An 18,160-nucleotide genomic window follows, 5' to 3' on the forward strand; every position below is an offset into this window, starting at 1 on the left:
ACCCCACTCCTCAGGCGGCCCCCCGACAGCCACTGAGGCTGACCGCTGGGCCCACTCACCGATGCGGTCCAGGCGGTCGATGGCGACCGTCTCGAAGGCCCGCCGCATCATGGGGTACTCCTCCAGCACCTCGTTGAAGTTGTCCACGCTCAGCGAGTAGAGGCGGCAGTAGGTGTCAGCCCGCACGCTCGCCGTGCGCCGGCCCCGCGTCAGCAGGCAGATCTCTGCGTGCAGCCGGGGCAGCGTCCTCACTGCTGGGCCACACCCAGCGGCCCAAGCCAGCTGTCCCCAGGGCCCTCCCAGCCAGCAGAGCAGTCCAGCCCCGCCCCCCACCACCCCAGGGCCTTTCTGCTGCTCGGGTTCCCCACCCTGACCTCCGTCCGCCGCCAGCACCCCTGCCCACAGACACTCACCCCCGAAGTAGGAGCCATCGGACAGCTTCATCTCCTTGTTGCCCTTGGTGAGCACACTGACCACCCCATGCTGGATGAAGTACATCTTCTTGCCAACGGTGCCCTCACGGATGATGTAGTCACCTGGCTGGAAGACCTCGAACTTGAGCTTGGTCAGCATGGCCGTGACGAAGTTGGGGTCGGCGTTGGCAAACAGTGGCATCGAGGCCACCAGCTTCCGGCAGTTGAAGTTGACGATCTCCTGTAGGGGTGGGAGGCGGGGGTGACGGCAGGGCGCACACCCGATCCTCCATCGCACCCTACCTTTGGGACTGTTGCACCTCTCAGACCTTCGGTTTGTGAAAGGGATTTAACACGTTAGCCTGAAAGCCAGCATCTTAATAGGCAAACACTGGAGGTTTTGCCACCAAAGACAGGATCAAGAAAAGATTCCCAAGATCCTCTACTGTTGAACTCTGTGTTGGCGATACTGGCCGATGCAGTTAGACACGAAGAGCATTCAGAGACGTAAGAATTGGAAAGGAAAAAGTAAAACTATCTCTTTACTATCTGTATTAATGGGATTGCCTGAAAAACCCGGAAGAGTCAATGGAAAACTGTAACAAGGGAAATTTGTCAAAATAGCAAGTGGTTAAAAAAACCAACATGAAAACCAAGAGCCTTAAAACGAATCCACGGGGGTAGAAGTCAGGATGACGGTTATCCTTGGCAAAGAAGCCTCTGCGGGATGGAAATGCTCCGTATTTGATCTGGGTGGGGGTCATGGGATTTCACCTGACGGAGCATCCATCGGGTGTGCCCTAATGACGGGGCACTTTGCTTACCTTACAAAGAAAATCGGGCTTCCCTGATGGCGCAGTGGTTAAGAGTCCGCTTGCTAATGCAGGGGACACGGGTTCGTGCCCCGGTCCGGGAGGATCCCACATGCCGCGGAGCAGCTAAGCCCGTGCGCCACAACTACTGAGCCTGTGCGCTAGAGCCCGCGAGCCACAACTACTGAGCCCGCACGCCACAACTACTGAAGCCTGCGCGCCCTAGAGCCCATGCTCCGCAACGAGAAGCCACTGCAATGAGAAGCCTGCGCACTGCACAGAGTAGACCCCGCTTGCCTCAACTAGAGAAAGTCCGCATGCAGCAACAAAGACCCAACACAGCCAAAAATAATTAATTAAAAAAAAAATCCACAGCTTTTGTACAGGCAAACGAAAGGCACTTCGAAGAAGACGTAATGGATGAGAAGACCCCATTTCCACCCACATAAAGAGCTAAGTGAGATGCCATGGCACGAGTTTACCAAGACATGGCCAAATCTATATGAGGAAACGTTGAAAACCCTCCCAGAGGCACAGAAGAGCCTTGAACACATTGTGTCCTTAGAGAGTGCTGCTCACCATCTTCGAGACGGAAGACACCCGTTCTCCCCGGGCAGGGGTACAGGACACAGAGCCCTGTGGAAATGCCGCCCAGCTCGCTTCTCGATAACCGGGGCTAGTCAAGTGCATTTAGAACAAATGAGCAGAAGTAGCAGGAAGCCCGTGACAAAGACAAGCAGGGAGGGGGAACTCACCCTCTAAGACACCGAAGCACATCGCAAACCTCTGCGATGCAGAGTGGGTTTGGCGCACACAGAGCAGACAGGCCGATGGGACAGATGAAAAGTCCAGAAATAGACCCAAGCAGGAGGGAACTTCAGCCTAAGGTGCCCCTCCCCCACCAAGTCTCGGGGCAGAGCCAGATGGTTCAGCCCCACACAGCAGATAAGACTGGATCCCTTCCTCACGCCAGATTCCACGATAAATTCCAAAGGCATAGGGGGTCTACATGCCAATAATGAAACCCTACAAGTATTAGAAGAAAACATGGGCAAATTCCTCTAAAGCCTGGGTGTGTACAGCAAGCAGGTATTGGGCACCTGCTGTATACAGCGAGCATGTACTGTGTGCCTGATGTCTGCAGAGAGTAGATATTGACCTACTGTGTACAGCAGTCAGGTGTTGAGCACCTGCTGCGTACAGAAGGCAAACACTGAACACTGTAACACTCGCTCTGTTACACAAGCACACATTGAACACTTACTGTGTACAGCAAGCATACATGCAGCACCTGACGTACAGGGCACAAAAATTCCACACGTGGGGGAATAAAACCACAGTAAGCAAGTTTTAAAGATAAAATGGCCAGGGACCTCCCTGGTGGTGCAGTCGTTAAGAATCCGCCTGCCAATGCAGGGGACACGGGTTCGAGCCCTGGTCCGGCAAGATCCCACAGGCCACGGAGCAGCTAAACCCGAGAGCCACAACTACTGAAGCCCGCGTGCCTAGAGCCCATGCTCTGCAACAAGAGAAGCCACTGCAAGGAGAAGCCCGCGCACAGCAACGAAGCGTAGCCCCCGCTCGCCGCAACTAGAGAAAGTCCGCATGCAGCGTCGAAGACCCAACGCAGCCATAAATAAATAAATGAATAAATAAATAAATAAATCGCTCCCAATTTTCAAAAAATAATAAAAACAACAAAAAGACCAAAAGTTCTGTAGGAAAACAAGCAAAAGTTATAAACAGTTTACAGAAAGAAATGCAAATAAGCCCCTGATGGCAGGAAAATAAGAGAATCGCACCTGAGGGGTGCACCTCTCACCTGGGCGTTTTGGGACCGTCTCCCTCGTGGCGCCCTCGGAGGGGAATCTGGACAGACCGGCCGGGCCCCGATCCCACCCTCGCCTCTGCCCTGTGCCGCGAGCTCCTCCCACAAAGCATAACAGGACCCAGAGAGGGAGCGCCAGGCACGGACACCCCGGAGGCCTGCCCGCCTTTGTTTTGTTAAAAAGGCAGAAAATGGATGGAGAGAGCAGGAGGAAACCGGGCAGAGGGACAGGACAGAAGACGGGCATTTTCTGAATATATCTGGTTTTGTAAATTTGACTTTATGTAAACACCTAAGTAATGATCAAACACAGGTCGCCAGGGGCTGGCGGGAGGGGAATGGGGAGTGAGGGCCGGGTGTCCTGAGCAGCCGGGGAGGCCAGGCCGCGGGATTAGGCGGCAGTGGTGGCACCACTCTGAATACACTCGACACGGCATTTCATGCATTTTGTGGTCTGTGACGTGTTTGTCTGTAAATGAGCGAATGAATGAAAATAATTACCCAGCGAATATTTTCATTGCAGGTAGCCACAGTGCTTGCCTGCTGGGAGGCACCTCCACCCTCGGGAGAAATCCTAGCGCCCGTTCCTGTCCCTCCTCAGGGCCACGCAGGCTCACACTTGCCCTCTGTGAGTCGCCCCAAGCCCCTCCCCACTCCATCCCTCCCAGAGCTTCCCCTCTGGCACCACCTCCCTGGAAACAGGGCAGGGCACACGGCTGGCGCCCAGTAACTGCTTGCTGAGGGTCACGGGTTGAACTGTCCGCCCACCACCGTCATACGCTGAAGTCCTGAGCCCTGGTACGTGTGAACGGGGCCAGATGTGGAAACAGGGTCTTTGCAGGTGTGATTGGTTAAGATGAGGTCGTGCTGAACCCAGTGGCTGGTGTCCTTACAGAGGAGGGGACACAGAGACACAGGAACAGGCCACGTGAAGATGAAGGAAGAGGCCAGGGTGACGTGTCCACAAGCCAAGGACACCGAGAACCATGGGCCACAACAGGAGCTGGGAGGGGCAGGAAGGACCCTCCCTGGAGCCTCTGGAGTGAGCACCCCGCCCCTCACCTCCTGCAGGGGCCCGTGGGGCTCCCCCAGGACCCTCCTCCGCACGCGGACCCCCACCTCACCTCCCGCAGGGGCCCATTGAGCTCGCCCAGGATGCTGTCCTCGTCGAACATCTTGCCCTGGTAGCGGTGCTCGTAGTAGTCATGGATCTTCTGGCGGAAGTCAGCAGGCAGCTTGTGGAAGGACATGTACTGCTCCACCTGCTTGTACTGTAACAGGGCGGGGGGGGGCCCGGGTCAGCGGCTGCCGCTCCCGAGCCCCCGCCCCGAGTGGGCCTCGACTTAACAGTAACACAATACGAGATGCCCAGGGCGAGCTGAACTTCAGATAAACGACCAAAATGCCCCAGATAAGGATATCCTGGGCAGGGGACTTCCCTGGTGGTGCAGTGGTCAAGAATCCGCCTGCCAGTGCAGGGGACACGGGTTCGAGCCCTGATCCTGGAAGATCCCACGTGCCGTGGAGCAGCTAAGCCTGGGGCAGCTAAGCCTGTGCGCCACAACTACTGAGCCTGCGCTCTAGAGCCCGTGCGCCACAACTACTGAGCCCGCGCTGCACAGCAAGAGAAGCCACTGCAATGAGAAGCCCACGCACCGCAACTAGAGAAAGCCCACGCGTAGCAGCGAAGACCCAACACAGCCAGAAATGAATGAATGAATTAAAAAAAAAAAGTTATTGCTATGTCCTGAATTTCCTTTTTTTTGGCCATACCACACGGCATGCAGAACTTCCCCTACCAGGGGTGGAACCCGTGTCCCCTACAGTGGCAGTGTGGAGTCTTAACCCCTGGACCACTGGGAAGTCCCGTCCTGAATTTCATCTGGCAACCCTTTCCCGCCACCAGCACCCCACCCCCAGCCCTTAGAGGGGGCTGTACTGGCCCCCGCCCCAGAGGTCCCAGACCCTTTGGTGGCCCTGGCTCCCCTCCCCAATGATCTTTCTAGAAATCAGCCCAGCCCCGCCTGGCCACAGCTGCCCTGAGCTCAGCGGAACCCGTGACGGCAGGCGGGTGGCGGCACCAGTTCATGTTTGGGTAGGAGGCTGGTGGCTTCCGGACAGCCGGGGTGCCTGGCACCAGGCCCAGCTGACCCAGCCGACCCGACTGCTGGGCACTGCTTGGGGGCTTGCAGCTGCCTGGCCAAGGCCAGCCACCGGATAGCAGTGCAGGGCCAATGGGGCGATGTCCCAGGGACCAGGCCCCCCTTGGCCTTAGGGAGGGGAGACTGAGGCTGACCTCCAGAAAGGGCTGGCCTGTGGGGTCGCACCCGCCCTCTCTCGGCCCTTCCCGGCCCACAGCCCTTGGATTGGCTCCACGGAGGTTCCCCCACCAAGGCCAAGTGCCAGGACATCCTTGCTCCCCCAGAGGCTTCCCCCGTGTCCTTGAGCGACCCTAGGACCCCAGCCCCTCCCGAGACGGCCCAGAGACCTTCCCCCCCGCCTGGAGCCCCCTGATGCCCCTTGGACTGGCCCTGTCCTGTTCGGACCCCTCTGGCTCCCGTCCCCTCCCTTGGCCTGTGTCTCCCTCAACCCCTCCTGCCCTGTCCCCCTCCAGGCTCCAGACTTCCTTCCTCCACAGAGCTGGGGGGATGTGGGGTGCCGCCCCCTCTCACCTTCTCCTGGTACTGGCGCCGCGAGGAGTCCAGCGATTGGATGAGGGCAGTGGCGTGGCCAATGAACATGGCGTAACAGGTGGCGCCCACGATCATGCTCAGCATCGTCAGCCAGATGTCCGTCATGCTCTCGGGTGCCTGCCGCCCGTACCCGATGCACAGCATGTGGCTCATGGCCTTGAAGAGCGCGAAGGAGTAGAGCTCACTCCACGAGTGGTTCTGCAAGGCCACGGGCGGGTGGGCGGGTGGGTGGGCGCTCGCGGCCCCCAGGGAGCCCCTTGACACACACCACCCCCCCAGGGCCCCGCCTGCCCGTCCTCCCCCAGGCATCCAGGTGGTGAGCTCCGTGTCTTCCAGAGGTAACCAAGGGAAACTGAGACTCAGGCAGCTGACGTGGCTGTGCGCACACATCACAGCCACTCAGCAGCAGGTGCGGGTCTGAAGCCGCCTCCCCACTTCAGTCCTGGGAAACTGAGGCTCGGAGGGGCCAGAGTCTAGCCTTGGGGGCTCAGGAGCCCCCACCACTTTTCAGCCTCTGATGAGAGTGTCTGTGAGGCCAAGAGAATGGGAAAGTTCCGGGGACCCCGGAGACAGTGAGTTGGGGACACTGGCATCTGATCAGAGGGGCGGAGAGGGGGGAGGCATCAGGCAGGACCAGGAGCCCTTCCCAGTCCTCAGCTGACCCGGCTAGGGGAGGGGGCAGCGGGCCCCGTTCAGGAAACAGGACCACATGCCTGGGTGTCCGGCCAGACAGTGAGCTGCCTCAGCCAGGCAGCTGTGCCAGGCGCCGGCTGGGCACCCACGGGTTTTCCCTCCGCTGCTCCCGCCCGTCAATGCCCACCTGCCCTGTGCCCCACGTGCAGGAGGAAAGCTTTTAACACTCAGCGTCTCAGCCAGGAAGTAATAGGTGCTTGTGAGTCTCCAATTTTTATCTCTCACGGCCCATGATACCACTTTTCCATTTGAGGGCTATGATATAAAACTGTCTTTTAAATACATGTATGCAAATTAAAAAGTGGAATGCATCGCAAAGCACAGTAAGCAGATGATGCGATCCCTGGGGGGCAGAAACTGTCCTATAGCCCTCAAACGGTCAAAGATCTCCATGGTCCCGGGGTCTGCAAGGCAAGGCTCGAAGTCGGACAGCAGCCCAGAGGGGCGCTCACCCCCAGAGGAGTGTTTCAGGCGCCGTGCGCTCCGGGAGCGGATGTGGGGCGGGGGGCTCGGGGCTCACCACCATGCCGTTGATGGAGACCCAGCAGTTGCGCGGGAAGTCCTGCAGCATCGGCACTAGGAACTGCAGGCAGCCGTCCCAGTGGCACAGGAGCAGCATCATGCTGATGAGGTTGCAGATGCGCATGACCGCGCTGGCCAGGTCATAGGTCATGTGGAAGATCTGGGGGGTGGGGCGGCGTCCGTGAGAGTCCCGCAGACGGTGTGCGAGGGAGAGGCCTCCGCCCACGGCCTCTTGCGACCCGGGCAGTGGGAGGACGAAGCCCTCCGCAGGGCCCACTCCCCTTGGGAGCCGCCCCACCTCACCACGCCCCCCACGCGGCCGGTGGGGCCCCCGCTCCTGTGAGACCCGTTGCCTTTCAAGGTAATGCAGCACCCTAGACTAGAGCACATGGCCCCCTGCTCGGCCTGCCGCCCCGGGCGCCCAAATCTCTCTGCCTGGCCGTCTGCCCACTGCCCTCTCCCAGGACCACGGCCTCTTTCCGCAGCCTTGTCCCCACCCACTCCCCGCCTCGGAGCCTAGTTGCTGTCCTGGACAGTGGCGGCGACTCTGAGCCCGCGTGGTGGCCGCGGGCTTCAGGAATCAGGTCACAGTCCAGAGGCGGGTCTGAACTTGGGGGAGAGGGGCGTGATTTCGCTTCTCGGAGCCTCAGCTTCCCCGTTGCCACCGGGGCTGTGGAGTATGCCTCTTACAGGGTAGAAGGAAGGAGAGCGGTGCGGATGCGTTAAGCGTCCATGCTGCGCTCCCTGTGACCCCCCGACCCTCCACCGGGTACAAGCTCCTGTGACCGCGCCCCGTGCCCCCCGCCCCCGCTCCGAGGCCCAGGTTCCACCCCTAAGGTTCCTAGGCCCCTCACTGCAGTCCCTGTAACTCCGCCCAGTGCCCCACCCAATGACCCCGCTCGTTTGCCTGTATCCCCACCTGTCCTCTCACTGTGACCTTGTCCCTGGACCCCGGTAGCCCCGCCCAGAGTCTCCCATCATGGCCCCGCCTTTTTGTTCCTGGTGCCTCCTTGCCCCCCTCCTGCAGCCAATGGCCGGGTCCCATCACGGCATCCTCACCCATCACCACCCCCTCAGGGCTCATCACAACCCCGCGCCCCTACATCCTAGCCCCGCTCCAGCCCATCACGACCCCACAGACCCCACGCCTGCATCCGCGTCACCACTCCTCCTCGCTCATCACGACCCTGCCCACGCCCATGACCCCGCCCCTGCGCCAACGTGCAGCCGTGCTCACCTCCTCCCATTGGTGGATGTAGCGGATGAGGCGCGACAGGCGGAGCAGGCGCAGCAGGCTGAGGATCTTGGTGAAGCGCACGATGCGCAGGGCGCGCGCCGTCTTGTAGACCTCGGAGTCGATGCCCTTCTCTACGATGAGGAAGATGTAGTCCACAGGGATGGAGGACACGAAGTCTACCACGAACCACGTGCGCAAGTACTTCTTCTTGATCTTCTCGGGGTCCAGGATGATCTCCGTGTTGTCCTCGATCACGATGCCCGTGCGGAAGTTCAGCACCAGGTCCATGAGGAAGAATGTGTCCGAGACCACGTTGAACACAATCCACGGGGCCGTGGTCTCGTCCTTGAAGAAGGTGATGCCCACGGGGATGATGATGAGGTTTCCCACCATGAAGAGCAGCATGGTGAAGTCCCAGTAGAACCTGGGGGCGAGGTGCAGCCGGTCACGTGGTCACACCTCCACCTTTGCGCGGGGCCCTCCGCGGAGCCTGCCTGCCCCACCACACGCGCATGCGCCTTTGAAGACCAGCCCAGCGCTCGCCTCCTCCGGCAAAGCGGAGACTTTGGCCCCGGCTACTGTGGACCCCGCCTCCAGGAAGCCCTCCCAAGCCCCAGACAGCACTGCTGGGCTCCCCCAGCCCAGGTCCCTCTCTCTGGCCCAGCCTGACCTTCTCTCCTTGAAGAAGCCGGAGACCTGGAAGAGGCCGCTCAAAAATTGACTAAATGTTTCCCAGGACCAAGAAGGCCCAACGTGCCTGGCACAAGGCTGCCGTCCAAAAAGCACTAGGGCCGAGCCAGGAGGGGAAGACAGACAAGCGGAGGAGCTGGAGGGGCGGGGGGTGGGAACTGCAGCCAGGAGGGTTGAGTGGCTGGGCGGCCGGGGGCTGCAGGTGCCGGGTGGGCACCGGACACCCACAGTTTGACATCCAGGTGCAGGACCCCCACCCTGGCCAGACTTCCCAGTGGGGCACCGGAAGGCTGAACAGGGGGCACTGGCTGTCCATCCATTTCAGGTAGCAGCCGGGGGGGCTGGGGACCGGACAGAGGCCAGGGTGCCAGGCCGTCTGGGAAAAAGGGAGAAGCCAAGGCCTGCCCGGCAGAGCGCAGGGCCAGGTGGCAGAAGAGCCTGAGGGACGGGACTTGGCCACGGCTCGGATGTTTCATGTGATAAGTACACCTGAAAAAGGGATGACTGGCCAAACATGCCCAGGACCGATACAAGTCCTGGAGGTCCATTCCAAAACTCCACCCGGGAATTCTGTGCTCCCAGAAAAAGGCCCGTCCATCTGAGGAATATTAACGGCCAGGCACAGTGTCCTGAGTCCAGCATTTACCCACGAGGACAGACAGATGCAGCAAAGGCCACATGGAGAGATGCCCAGCCCTGCGGCAATCGACAAAATAGGAAAGAAAACCACTCCAAGAGAAACCTGTTGGTTCCTGAGAAAGTTACAGTCACCATGTGGCCCCACAATTCCACTCCTGGGCCTTCACTCAAGGACTCAAAAGCAGGGACTCAAAGAGACACTTGTGCACCAGTGTCCACGGCAGCACGATTCACAATGGCCAGAGTGTGGGAGCAACCCGAGTGTCCACCAGCGGATGGACACACAAACACATGTGTCCCTCCACACACAGGGCGTCACGCAGCCATGGAAAGGAGAGAAGCCCCGACACCCGCTACCACGTTGGTGGACCCTGAGACCACGATGCTCAGTGAGAGAAGCCGCACACAGAAGGACCCACGGTGTGTGACTCCACGGATGGGAAACGTCCAGGACAGGCCGATCCACAGACACAGAGTGGGTTTGTGGCTGTAGGGGCCGGGGAGTTTCTGTTTGGGAAGATGAAGCAGCTCTGGCGAGTGATAAGGGGGATGGCTGTGAATGTACTTAATGTCACTTGGCGGTACACTTTTAAATGGTTAAAGGCTAACTGTTATGTTATATTTCTGTTAACACGTATACATAAAGAGAAAACCTCCGAGGCCCGGGGTCTCAGTGATGAGTAGATGCCCCAGATGGGGGTCTAAGCCCACAGCCCCTGTCTAGATTCGGACGAAGGAGGGTCTCAAATTCTGAACAGAGTCATGCGTCTGATTTTGCCCATCACGGTGCAGGGAGAAACGCCCACCCCGCGGTGGGTTTCCAGGGCTCTCCCGTAGGCCCGGCGCCCTCCCCATCATGGCCGGAGTCCCCATGTCCTCTTGGAGAAGGCTCTAGCATGTGTAGGCAGGACAGGCCTGGGGGAGCCTCAAAGCCTTCCACTCTCTGGGCTCCTCCCGGATGGATAGAAGAAGAGACTGAGGTTCCCAAGGGCTGGAGGGACTCTCCCAAATTAGCAGAAAGCCGTAAACCCCAGGGCTGGCCTGGCCGCACTGGGCTCCCTGTTTTGGGACTCACTGCGAATTGGCTCTGTTCTGAGCAGCCCCCCGAGGGAAGAGCTACAGCACCGCGCCTGCCGGGTGACCCAGGCCTTCCACTTCGGGGAATTGATCCCAAGGAAATCATCCAAGAGGAAGAGAAAACAATTAAAAAGTGATTTGTAACAAGATGTTCACAGCAGCTTGGTTTTCCAGAGCCAAGGTTGGAAGGGACCCAACGTCTAAGACCGTGGTGACAGCAGCCAGACCTGGGCTCCCGCCCACTGGCAGGTGTGACCTTGGGCAAGTCCCTGCAGCCCCTGGGAACCTCAGTCTCCTGTCTGTCCGGGAGGAGCCCAGGGAGTGGCAGGCTTTGAGGTTCTCCCCCACCCCCGGCTCTGTCCGCCCACATGTACTGGAGCCTTCTCCCAGTGGCCATGGGGACTCCAACCATAATGGGGAGAGCCCGGGAAACCCATCTCGGTGTGGGGATGGAGACCTTGAGAGCTGAAAGGGTTGACATGATCTGGGGTGAGTGTTAAGGGCAAAACCCAAATGACTGCTCCAAATTCAAGACCTTCCTTTGCCTGAATCCAGACAAGGTGTTGGGCTCAGACCTTCCTTTGCCTGAATCCAGACAAGGTGGGGCATCTACTCATCCTCAAGACCCCCAGGGGCCCAGCCCCAACCTGACTGAGGGGCCGCACCCGCCTAGTCCCCATTTCCACCACCAGAGCTTCCACGGCAGTGGACGATCACGCCCAGGGACAAAGCAAGCAGGAAGGCCAGGGGCACGAGCCTAGAAACCAAGGGGGGGCGGTTAGAAACCATCTAAATCGGGGGGCCTAGAAACTACCAGGGTCGGGTAGCCACAGCATAAACGGCCAGGATGAAGACGGCCTCCTCCTCCACAGGCGACTAGTCCTAGACGTTCCCTCCTTTTGTTCTGGGGGCGGGGGGTGGGGGTGCAGGCACCACACTTCCCCACTGACAGACCAGAGAGGTGGCCCAGCCAGGGAGGGGTGCAAAGACCTGAAAGCCAGCCTGCCGCCCCCAGGCCTGTGGCCCTTGGTCCTCCTGGAATTGGGTAGGAGGAGGGGAAACTGAGGGCTGGGGCAGAGGATCCAGGTCCCTCTCCCCAGCACCCCCTTTCCTCGCCCTGCCCGCCCCCTTGGGCTGTGCATCCCAGGGCTAATCACTGTCCTTCTCTGAGCCACAATGCTTCCTCTGCCCAACTTTGGCAGCCCCTCCCGCATCAGGCTGCCCCAGAGACCCCTGGGACCCAGAGACCCCTGGGACGGGGTCGGGGCCTGCAGGGGCCTGAGTCAGCCCTCAGCCACCCAGGGCCTTCAGGGACAGTAATTAAACCTCGTATTGAAAAGTCCTTCCTAACAAACAACAGGGCCCCGTCGGGAAACACTCAGATCCCGCTTCCTGCCTGTGCCAGGACAGGAGCTGGGCCCTGAGAGACCAGCAAGGCCGGGGCTCCTGGTGGGGTGCGGGGGCTCAGCGGCAACGACCCCCAGCGCCCTGTAGACAGGAGAGCCTGGAACCCTCTCCCAGGCGCCACACCCACATGGCTCTGATGTCAGCGGGGCCCCCACTGTGGGCCCAGCTCCCGCTCCAGCAGCTGCCCCGACCCTTCTCTCTGCGCAGACGGAGAAACCCAGGTGGGAAGTGGTGAAATGACGGAACCCAGGCGGCCAGACCTCCAGGCCACAGCTCAGGACCATGCTGTCACCCTCCCGTCTCCAGCACTTGGGGCCCCTCCAATTCCAGAAGCTGACACGCAGCCCTATGCTTCCAGGACCAGGCAGGGCAGGGCCGAGGGGCAGGGGCGTCCCGGGAGCTTGAAGTGGCTGCTCAGGGACGCTGTTAACAAGGGTAGCGGCTCCCTCCCTTCAGGGTCAGAGAACCAAGAACCAGGCTGGAAGCAGTCCAGGAATTACCTATCGGATCGGGCAAATCCTAGGGGATTAGGGGCCGGGAAGGGAGGGGGGGTCAGGGATTAAGGATGAGCTAGGGATGGATTATTAGGACCTGAGCCCTCGGATGTGAGTTACGGATCCCAGGCAGGTGTCAGGGATTGGGAAACTGAGACTTCTGCAGGGGAAGATTCCTGAGCGATCCCAAGACAGGGCAGGCTGTGGGGCTGACTGTGTGCAGGCCTGGGGGACACGTGGCGACCAGACAGACCCGGCCCTCCCTCAGGGCCCCCAGCCCAGGGGGGAGACAGGCGTTCCACACAGACAGATAAATGAGTGGGATGCTTCAGAGGGGCCACTTTAGCCAGGGTGGGCTGGGACGGCTTCTCAGAGGAAGTGACGTGTGGGTGGATAATGGAGAAGGGCCGCTAGGCAGAGTGCGGGCACTGCACCCTGGGCGGATGAAACGGCAAGTGCAAAGGTCCCGTGGCTGCATGGAGTTTGCCTTTCGGGGCGGCTGGGAGGCCTGGGGCTGGAGCAGGGGTGTGAAGGGAGGTGAGAAGGGGTGAGAGGGGGTGGGAGCCGGGCTCTGCAGGGCCGTGGAGGCCACGGCCATGAAGGTTTTAAGTGAGAAGGACGAACGTGAATCTTGAGATGCCCCTGCCGGCAGCTGGAAGGCAAGGGAGGGGCAGAGGGCGGCGTCCAGGGAGGAAGTGGGGTAGCCTGTGCTCTTTGCATGTGGGTTGGGCTTGCTGATGGGGGAAGTGAGGCAGGGTCTGTCCTGAGCAAGTGGGTAGCTAAGGAAGGCCCCCCAGTGTCCCCCTGAACCCCAGGTCATGGATGTTGAAACAGGGGGTGTGGGGGGTGTGACGTTTTTAAAGCAGTTAATTCAGGGGCCAGAAACTCCAAATTCTGGCAGGAAACCAATGGAGAGAGGAGAGGGGCCTCGGCCACCTCAGGCCCCTGACCCCTCACAGGGACCATGGAGCGTCCTTCCTCCCAGCCGGGTGGGCCCTGGGCCTCAATCCTCCCACCTGGGAAATGGGCATGTCCACCAACCCCCACTCTGAGTGCCTTCATGCTGGATTCAGAACCGGGGAAACCCTGGCCCCCGCCCCTCACCACCGCCCCAACTTGGGATCATTCAGGGTTTATTCTCATGAGCTGATGCATCCTGATCTCCCGCTAATCTGTAGGGCCATCTGGGGCAGGAGAAGTCCTCCAGCCCCGTTGGATCTTCAGGCCAGCCCCTCCACCACCCCAGGCCTTCAGGGACCCCACAGGATGTCACACAGATACAGGTCAGCATCCACCTGTCCTGGCTTTGTCTAACCTCCGCTGAGGGCCAGGAAAAGGACCCACTTATCTTTTCCCCACAAACCAGGCCTCCCGGTGGTACACAATTCGGGAACATTGAACTGAGATTCAGCGGCAGCAGCAGGAGAGACTCAGATCAGACCTCAGAAGCACTTACAGACTCGGGAACGGGAAGAAAGGCCGTGGGAAGCCACTTGCCCACACTGTCTCTAGGGAGATGAAGCCTCTACCCCCTCGACCTGCCCACGCTCCCACACGGCCACGGCTGCCTTGACCACCAAGTGACCACCAACTAAGGAGGTGGAGGAAGTGGCAGAAAAAGCGGACTGTCCAGAACGGGCGGTGGGGAGTTGCAGCCGGGCCGTAGCTGCCTGGGGCACCACCACCCACACCCTCCCCTCTGAGCTCTCCTCCTTCCCGCGAAGCCCTCTCTCTGGCCTCTAGAGCCCGGGGTGGCCAGGTGAAGGAGTTAACTGTATTTCTTCATCATACATTTTTGGGGGCAGGGGCAGAAGATCCTGCCAGGGCCCCAGGACCTCCGGGAGGCAGTGGCCCAGGCTGTGACCCTCCATGCTGGCCCCTTGGCCGCTCTCCCTGCTTTGCTCTGGGGTGGTCTTCATGCTTGTTCTGACTCAGAAATGGACCTCAGGGTGCAAAGAAGGAAAAGCAACCCTCCTGAACCTGAATCCTTCCTGCTGTCCCTCGAACACGCTTCTCCCCTCCCCCGCCCCCATGGAAGCTCCTAGAACATCTGTATCCGGGCGCCAGCTGCAGTGTTACTCATGGCCCCATGAAGAAGTGAAGACATGCCTCAGAAAGGGTTGGGGCTGTTCCAAAGCTGCCAGGAAACGGGGCTCACGACCTGACTGGCCTTGCCTGGTACCCATGTGTGCCCCTCGGCAGGTTCCCAAAACCATCCTGGGCCCCGCCCCCCCCCACGTGCCAGGCCCCAGGATGCCATGGAGGTGGGGGGGAGAGGCAGGTAAGCGTATCAAGGAAAAAAGGCCGCTTCTGAACGCACGGGCGGCGCAGACATCGACCGGAACGAGAGAAATGGGGTGCACCACGCATTTGGGGAAACTGAGGCAGGGAAGCCCGGAGAGGACTTCAGGCCATGCACAGCGGGCGCAGGCCTCGCCGCAGACTGCCGCAGCCCCTCTGCAGCGCGCTCCTCCGGCCTCGGTCCAGTCACCTTCCTCAAGAGCCCCCCTCCCCGAGGACTCTGCAGACGCCTGCCCTCCCTGGAAGCCCATGTGGCCCGAGGAGCTAGGCGTGACCAAGGCTGCCCCAGTTGACCAAACATGAATTGTCCTGTGCTCCATGCCAGATGGGTGCCGTGCCAATCCGAGCAAAGCTGCAGCTCAAGAAAGTGGAGATGCCACGGCCCTGGGCAGGACCTGGGGCTGGGGGAGAAGCCTTGGTCTCACGGCCCAGTTTCCCTTTTAAGTCATGTCCAGGGCTTACCCGGGCACCAGCGGGGATGGTGTCTGCACCGTCAGGTCATGAGGACAAACGGAGCCAAGTGTGGACAAGCAGACCCAGAAAGGCCTCTCCCTACTGCTCCACAAATGGGTCTTAAAACTAACACCCACACGAACACAGAGATGACCCACGGCTCCCCCTGGGCAGCCCCCTTATCTTGAACAATCCCCAGGATGCCTTTCTCCTCCCACTTCTTCTTGGCCTGGACAGGACATGGCCAGGGGCCAGCTTGCCTGACAGTCCCAAAGTGGAGACTCAGGGGCCAGCCTGCCCAGGAATGAATCCCTGCTCTGCCGGGGACTAGCTGTGTGGCTTTGGGCGAGTGACTTTACCTCTCCGTGACCCCCTCTCCTCGCATGTAAATTTGGGGTAGCTGCGGCAGCCACCTCACATCTGACATGAGGATTGGATCTATATTCTTAAGGTGCTGTGCCCAAGAGGGGCTCAGGAAGCACTTCTCCGATCATGTGCTTGGGGGTCTGTCTCCATATTGAATCCGAGGGGTCTAGAAGGGTTCCCAAAACATGGGGGGTTGTAGAGGCCCCGCAGCACCCCAGCTTGGCAGGGTCTTAAGGTTTTTACTTTGACTGGCTCACCTAGTCCCAGCTACAGGCCCCACTCATCCCTCCCTCACCCCCATCCCGTTGCTCACCCCCAGTTTACAGTGTATCTGCCCAGGGACCCACGGGCAACTGTGCTGGACGCGCACAAGGCTGGGGACGCCCAGCTCCTTCTCCCAGCAGCCCCCACCCCTTCTGTAGCTGAGAGGAAGCCCAGAGCCACCCACAGCCCTGGGGATGCTGCAGGCGGATGTGCTGGAGGGGACAGAGGAATGGCTACTTTCTGCAGCCACCTCCCCCTGCCCACATGGCCCCCACGTCCCTTTCCAGCCAGCTGACTTTAGCCCCCATTCACAGAGGGGCCAGGTGGGCCAGGGAGCCCTGGAAGTCAAGTTCATCCCCATTTCACAGACTGGAACCATCTGCAGGGGTGCTGAGCCCCCATGCCGGTCGGGCCCATCCAGAGGCACCCCATCTGGGCCCCCGGCCTCTCCCAAAGCCGCCGGTCAAGGCTGCATTCACCTCCCAGGACGGTCTGGGGGTGAGGAGCTGGACTCCTGGACATTCTTCCACCCTCCGTTCCTGAGTTGTGTGCCCCTGGGCCTCCGTTTCCCCAGTTGTCAGGCACAGGGGATATGGAGGGCCAGGGAAAGGCAGAGTCCCACAGCTCCGCTTTCCCAGCTCTGGGGATCCAGGAATCCGACCTCAGGCCTGAGGGAGGCGAGACCCGCGGCGTCATAGGATTCGGAGGCCGCTGGACTGCTGTCCGTGGTGCTGAAACCGTGCCTACCCTGAGATCGTGGCCCGGAGGCCTGGGGAGACCCTCTGCACCCCAACTCACACACCCCAGTCACGGACACATCACCTCACACACACACCATGCACACACCTCACACCCACTGCCCGCTGATGCGCACACACTCCCTCTCTCCCCAACACACACCAGTGATCCGCCATGCAGACACACCCCCCAGAGCACTCGGCCCCTGCCCGCCGCAGTCACATGTTCGTGATCACACACACGGCCTGCAATGATGTGCATCGTTCACACTCCCAGGCCACACAGCGCTCACCCGGGAACGGAACTGCAAACATACGCGGCGGCGTGACACTGCTCCAGCCTTGCTCCGAGGCTTTCCACGCACCAACTGGCTTAATTCACATCAGCATCTACACAACTACTGACACCTGGGCACACCACAAACACACGCGGCTGAGCCTGCTCCGGGCCTTGCTCTGAGCCTTTCCACGGATCAGCCAGCTGAATTCACATCAACATCACCACCACTGACACCTGGGCACACCACCCAGCCGCTGCAGCTGATGCGGCTCAGAGTAGACACAGCCGGGGGACACCAGCACGAACAGTGTCCCCTCCTTGCGCAATACCGAGGCCCAGGGACCCGGAACGCGCCTCCCTGCGGCGTGGGACGCAGGTGGAGACCCTGGGACCCGGCGTGTCCGCTTAACCCTTTCTCCGCCAGCCTCTACGGGGTGCGTCCTTCCCGGGCGCCCTTCCTTCCTCCTTCCTTCCGCTCCGCTGCCTCGCCGGCGCCCACGTTCCCCTCTATTCGTCCTCTCCGCCCCTCCGCGCTCAGACCTTGGTCCTGCGGCCCGTGACGTGCGCCCACCCGAAGGGCGGGGAATGTCAGGCTGCGTGGGAGGGGGCGCGCGCCTCCCAGTGTCCCTCCAAGGGCGGCGCCTCGAGCGCCCAGGTCATTCCGGGGCGGGTCCCGGACGCGCCCGAGGTCACCGAGGGGCCCCGAGGTCACCCGCGGGGCACACCGCCCCGCCCTCTCCACAGCGCTCCCAGGACGACCCTTGTGCGCGTCCGCTCGCCGTGCCCCTCCGCGCTGGCCGGCCGGCCCTCTGGGCGGCTGTACCTGAAGTCGCTATACGGGTGGATGATCCAGGCCCCCGCCGACTTGACGCGCTCCTGCTCCCGCTCCACGGCCTTCTGGCTGCCGAACATCCGCAGCGAGAACTTGTTGACACCCGGCTGCAGGAGCGCGCCGAACTGGCGCTGCATGAAGCTGGCCTGGCTGCCGCGCGACTCCCCCGCCGGGCCCGCCTCCTCGCTGCCCGCCTCGTCCGCCGGCCCCGACCCCGAGCCCGGCTCCGGCGCGGGCCCCGCGGCCGCCCCGCGACACGAGAACGACACCTTAGGCCCCCGCGCCGGGCCCTCGGGCCCCGCGGGGCTGCACTGCGGCTCTCCGCGCCCGCACTCGCCGTTCGGGCTGCCCTTGGCCGTGCTCGCCGCGCCCGGGGTGCCCGGGCGGCCGCACGAGCTGTCTCGGCTGCGGAGTCGTGCCCG

At 61.0% G+C, this 18,160-nt stretch overlaps 2 protein-coding genes across 8 annotated transcripts in view; one reads left to right on the forward strand and one right to left on the reverse strand.

The window, feature by feature from the left end:
• POLRMT (RNA polymerase mitochondrial) overlaps positions 1 to 4,208 on the forward strand; it is a 20,063-nt gene extending 15,855 nt beyond the window's left edge. For 4 of the 7 annotated variants that reach the window (XM_027085863.1, XM_027085866.1, XM_027085865.1 and 1 more), the window contains one exon: positions 3,577 to 4,208. The gene's annotated coding sequence lies outside the window, so the exon portion shown is untranslated. The remainder of the gene's footprint in view (positions 1 to 3,576) is intronic. The other 3 variants (XR_003428441.1, XR_003428442.1, XR_003428443.1) reach the window with 3 other exon arrangements.
• HCN2 (hyperpolarization activated cyclic nucleotide gated potassium and sodium channel 2) overlaps positions 1 to 18,154 on the reverse strand; it is a gene marked incomplete at its 5' end in the record, with an annotated part of 20,166 nt that extends 2,012 nt beyond the window's left edge. The window contains 7 exons of the mRNA XM_027085890.1: positions 60 to 224; positions 414 to 654; positions 4,178 to 4,324; positions 5,726 to 5,944; positions 6,960 to 7,121; positions 8,199 to 8,622; positions 17,730 to 18,154. Coding sequence (XP_026941691.1) covers positions 60 to 224; positions 414 to 654; positions 4,178 to 4,324; positions 5,726 to 5,944; positions 6,960 to 7,121; positions 8,199 to 8,622; positions 17,730 to 18,154 — 1,783 coding nt within the window. The remainder of the gene's footprint in view (positions 1 to 59; positions 225 to 413; positions 655 to 4,177; positions 4,325 to 5,725; positions 5,945 to 6,959; positions 7,122 to 8,198; positions 8,623 to 17,729) is intronic.
• Between the last annotated feature and the right edge of the window lie 6 nt (positions 18,155 to 18,160).

This window comes from Aethalodelphis obliquidens, unplaced genomic scaffold, assembly GCF_003676395.1.
Source record: "Aethalodelphis obliquidens isolate GAN/ISIS:26980383/991018 unplaced genomic scaffold, ASM367639v1 scaffold53, whole genome shotgun sequence".
Taxonomy (NCBI): Eukaryota; Metazoa; Chordata; class Mammalia; order Artiodactyla; family Delphinidae; genus Aethalodelphis; species Aethalodelphis obliquidens.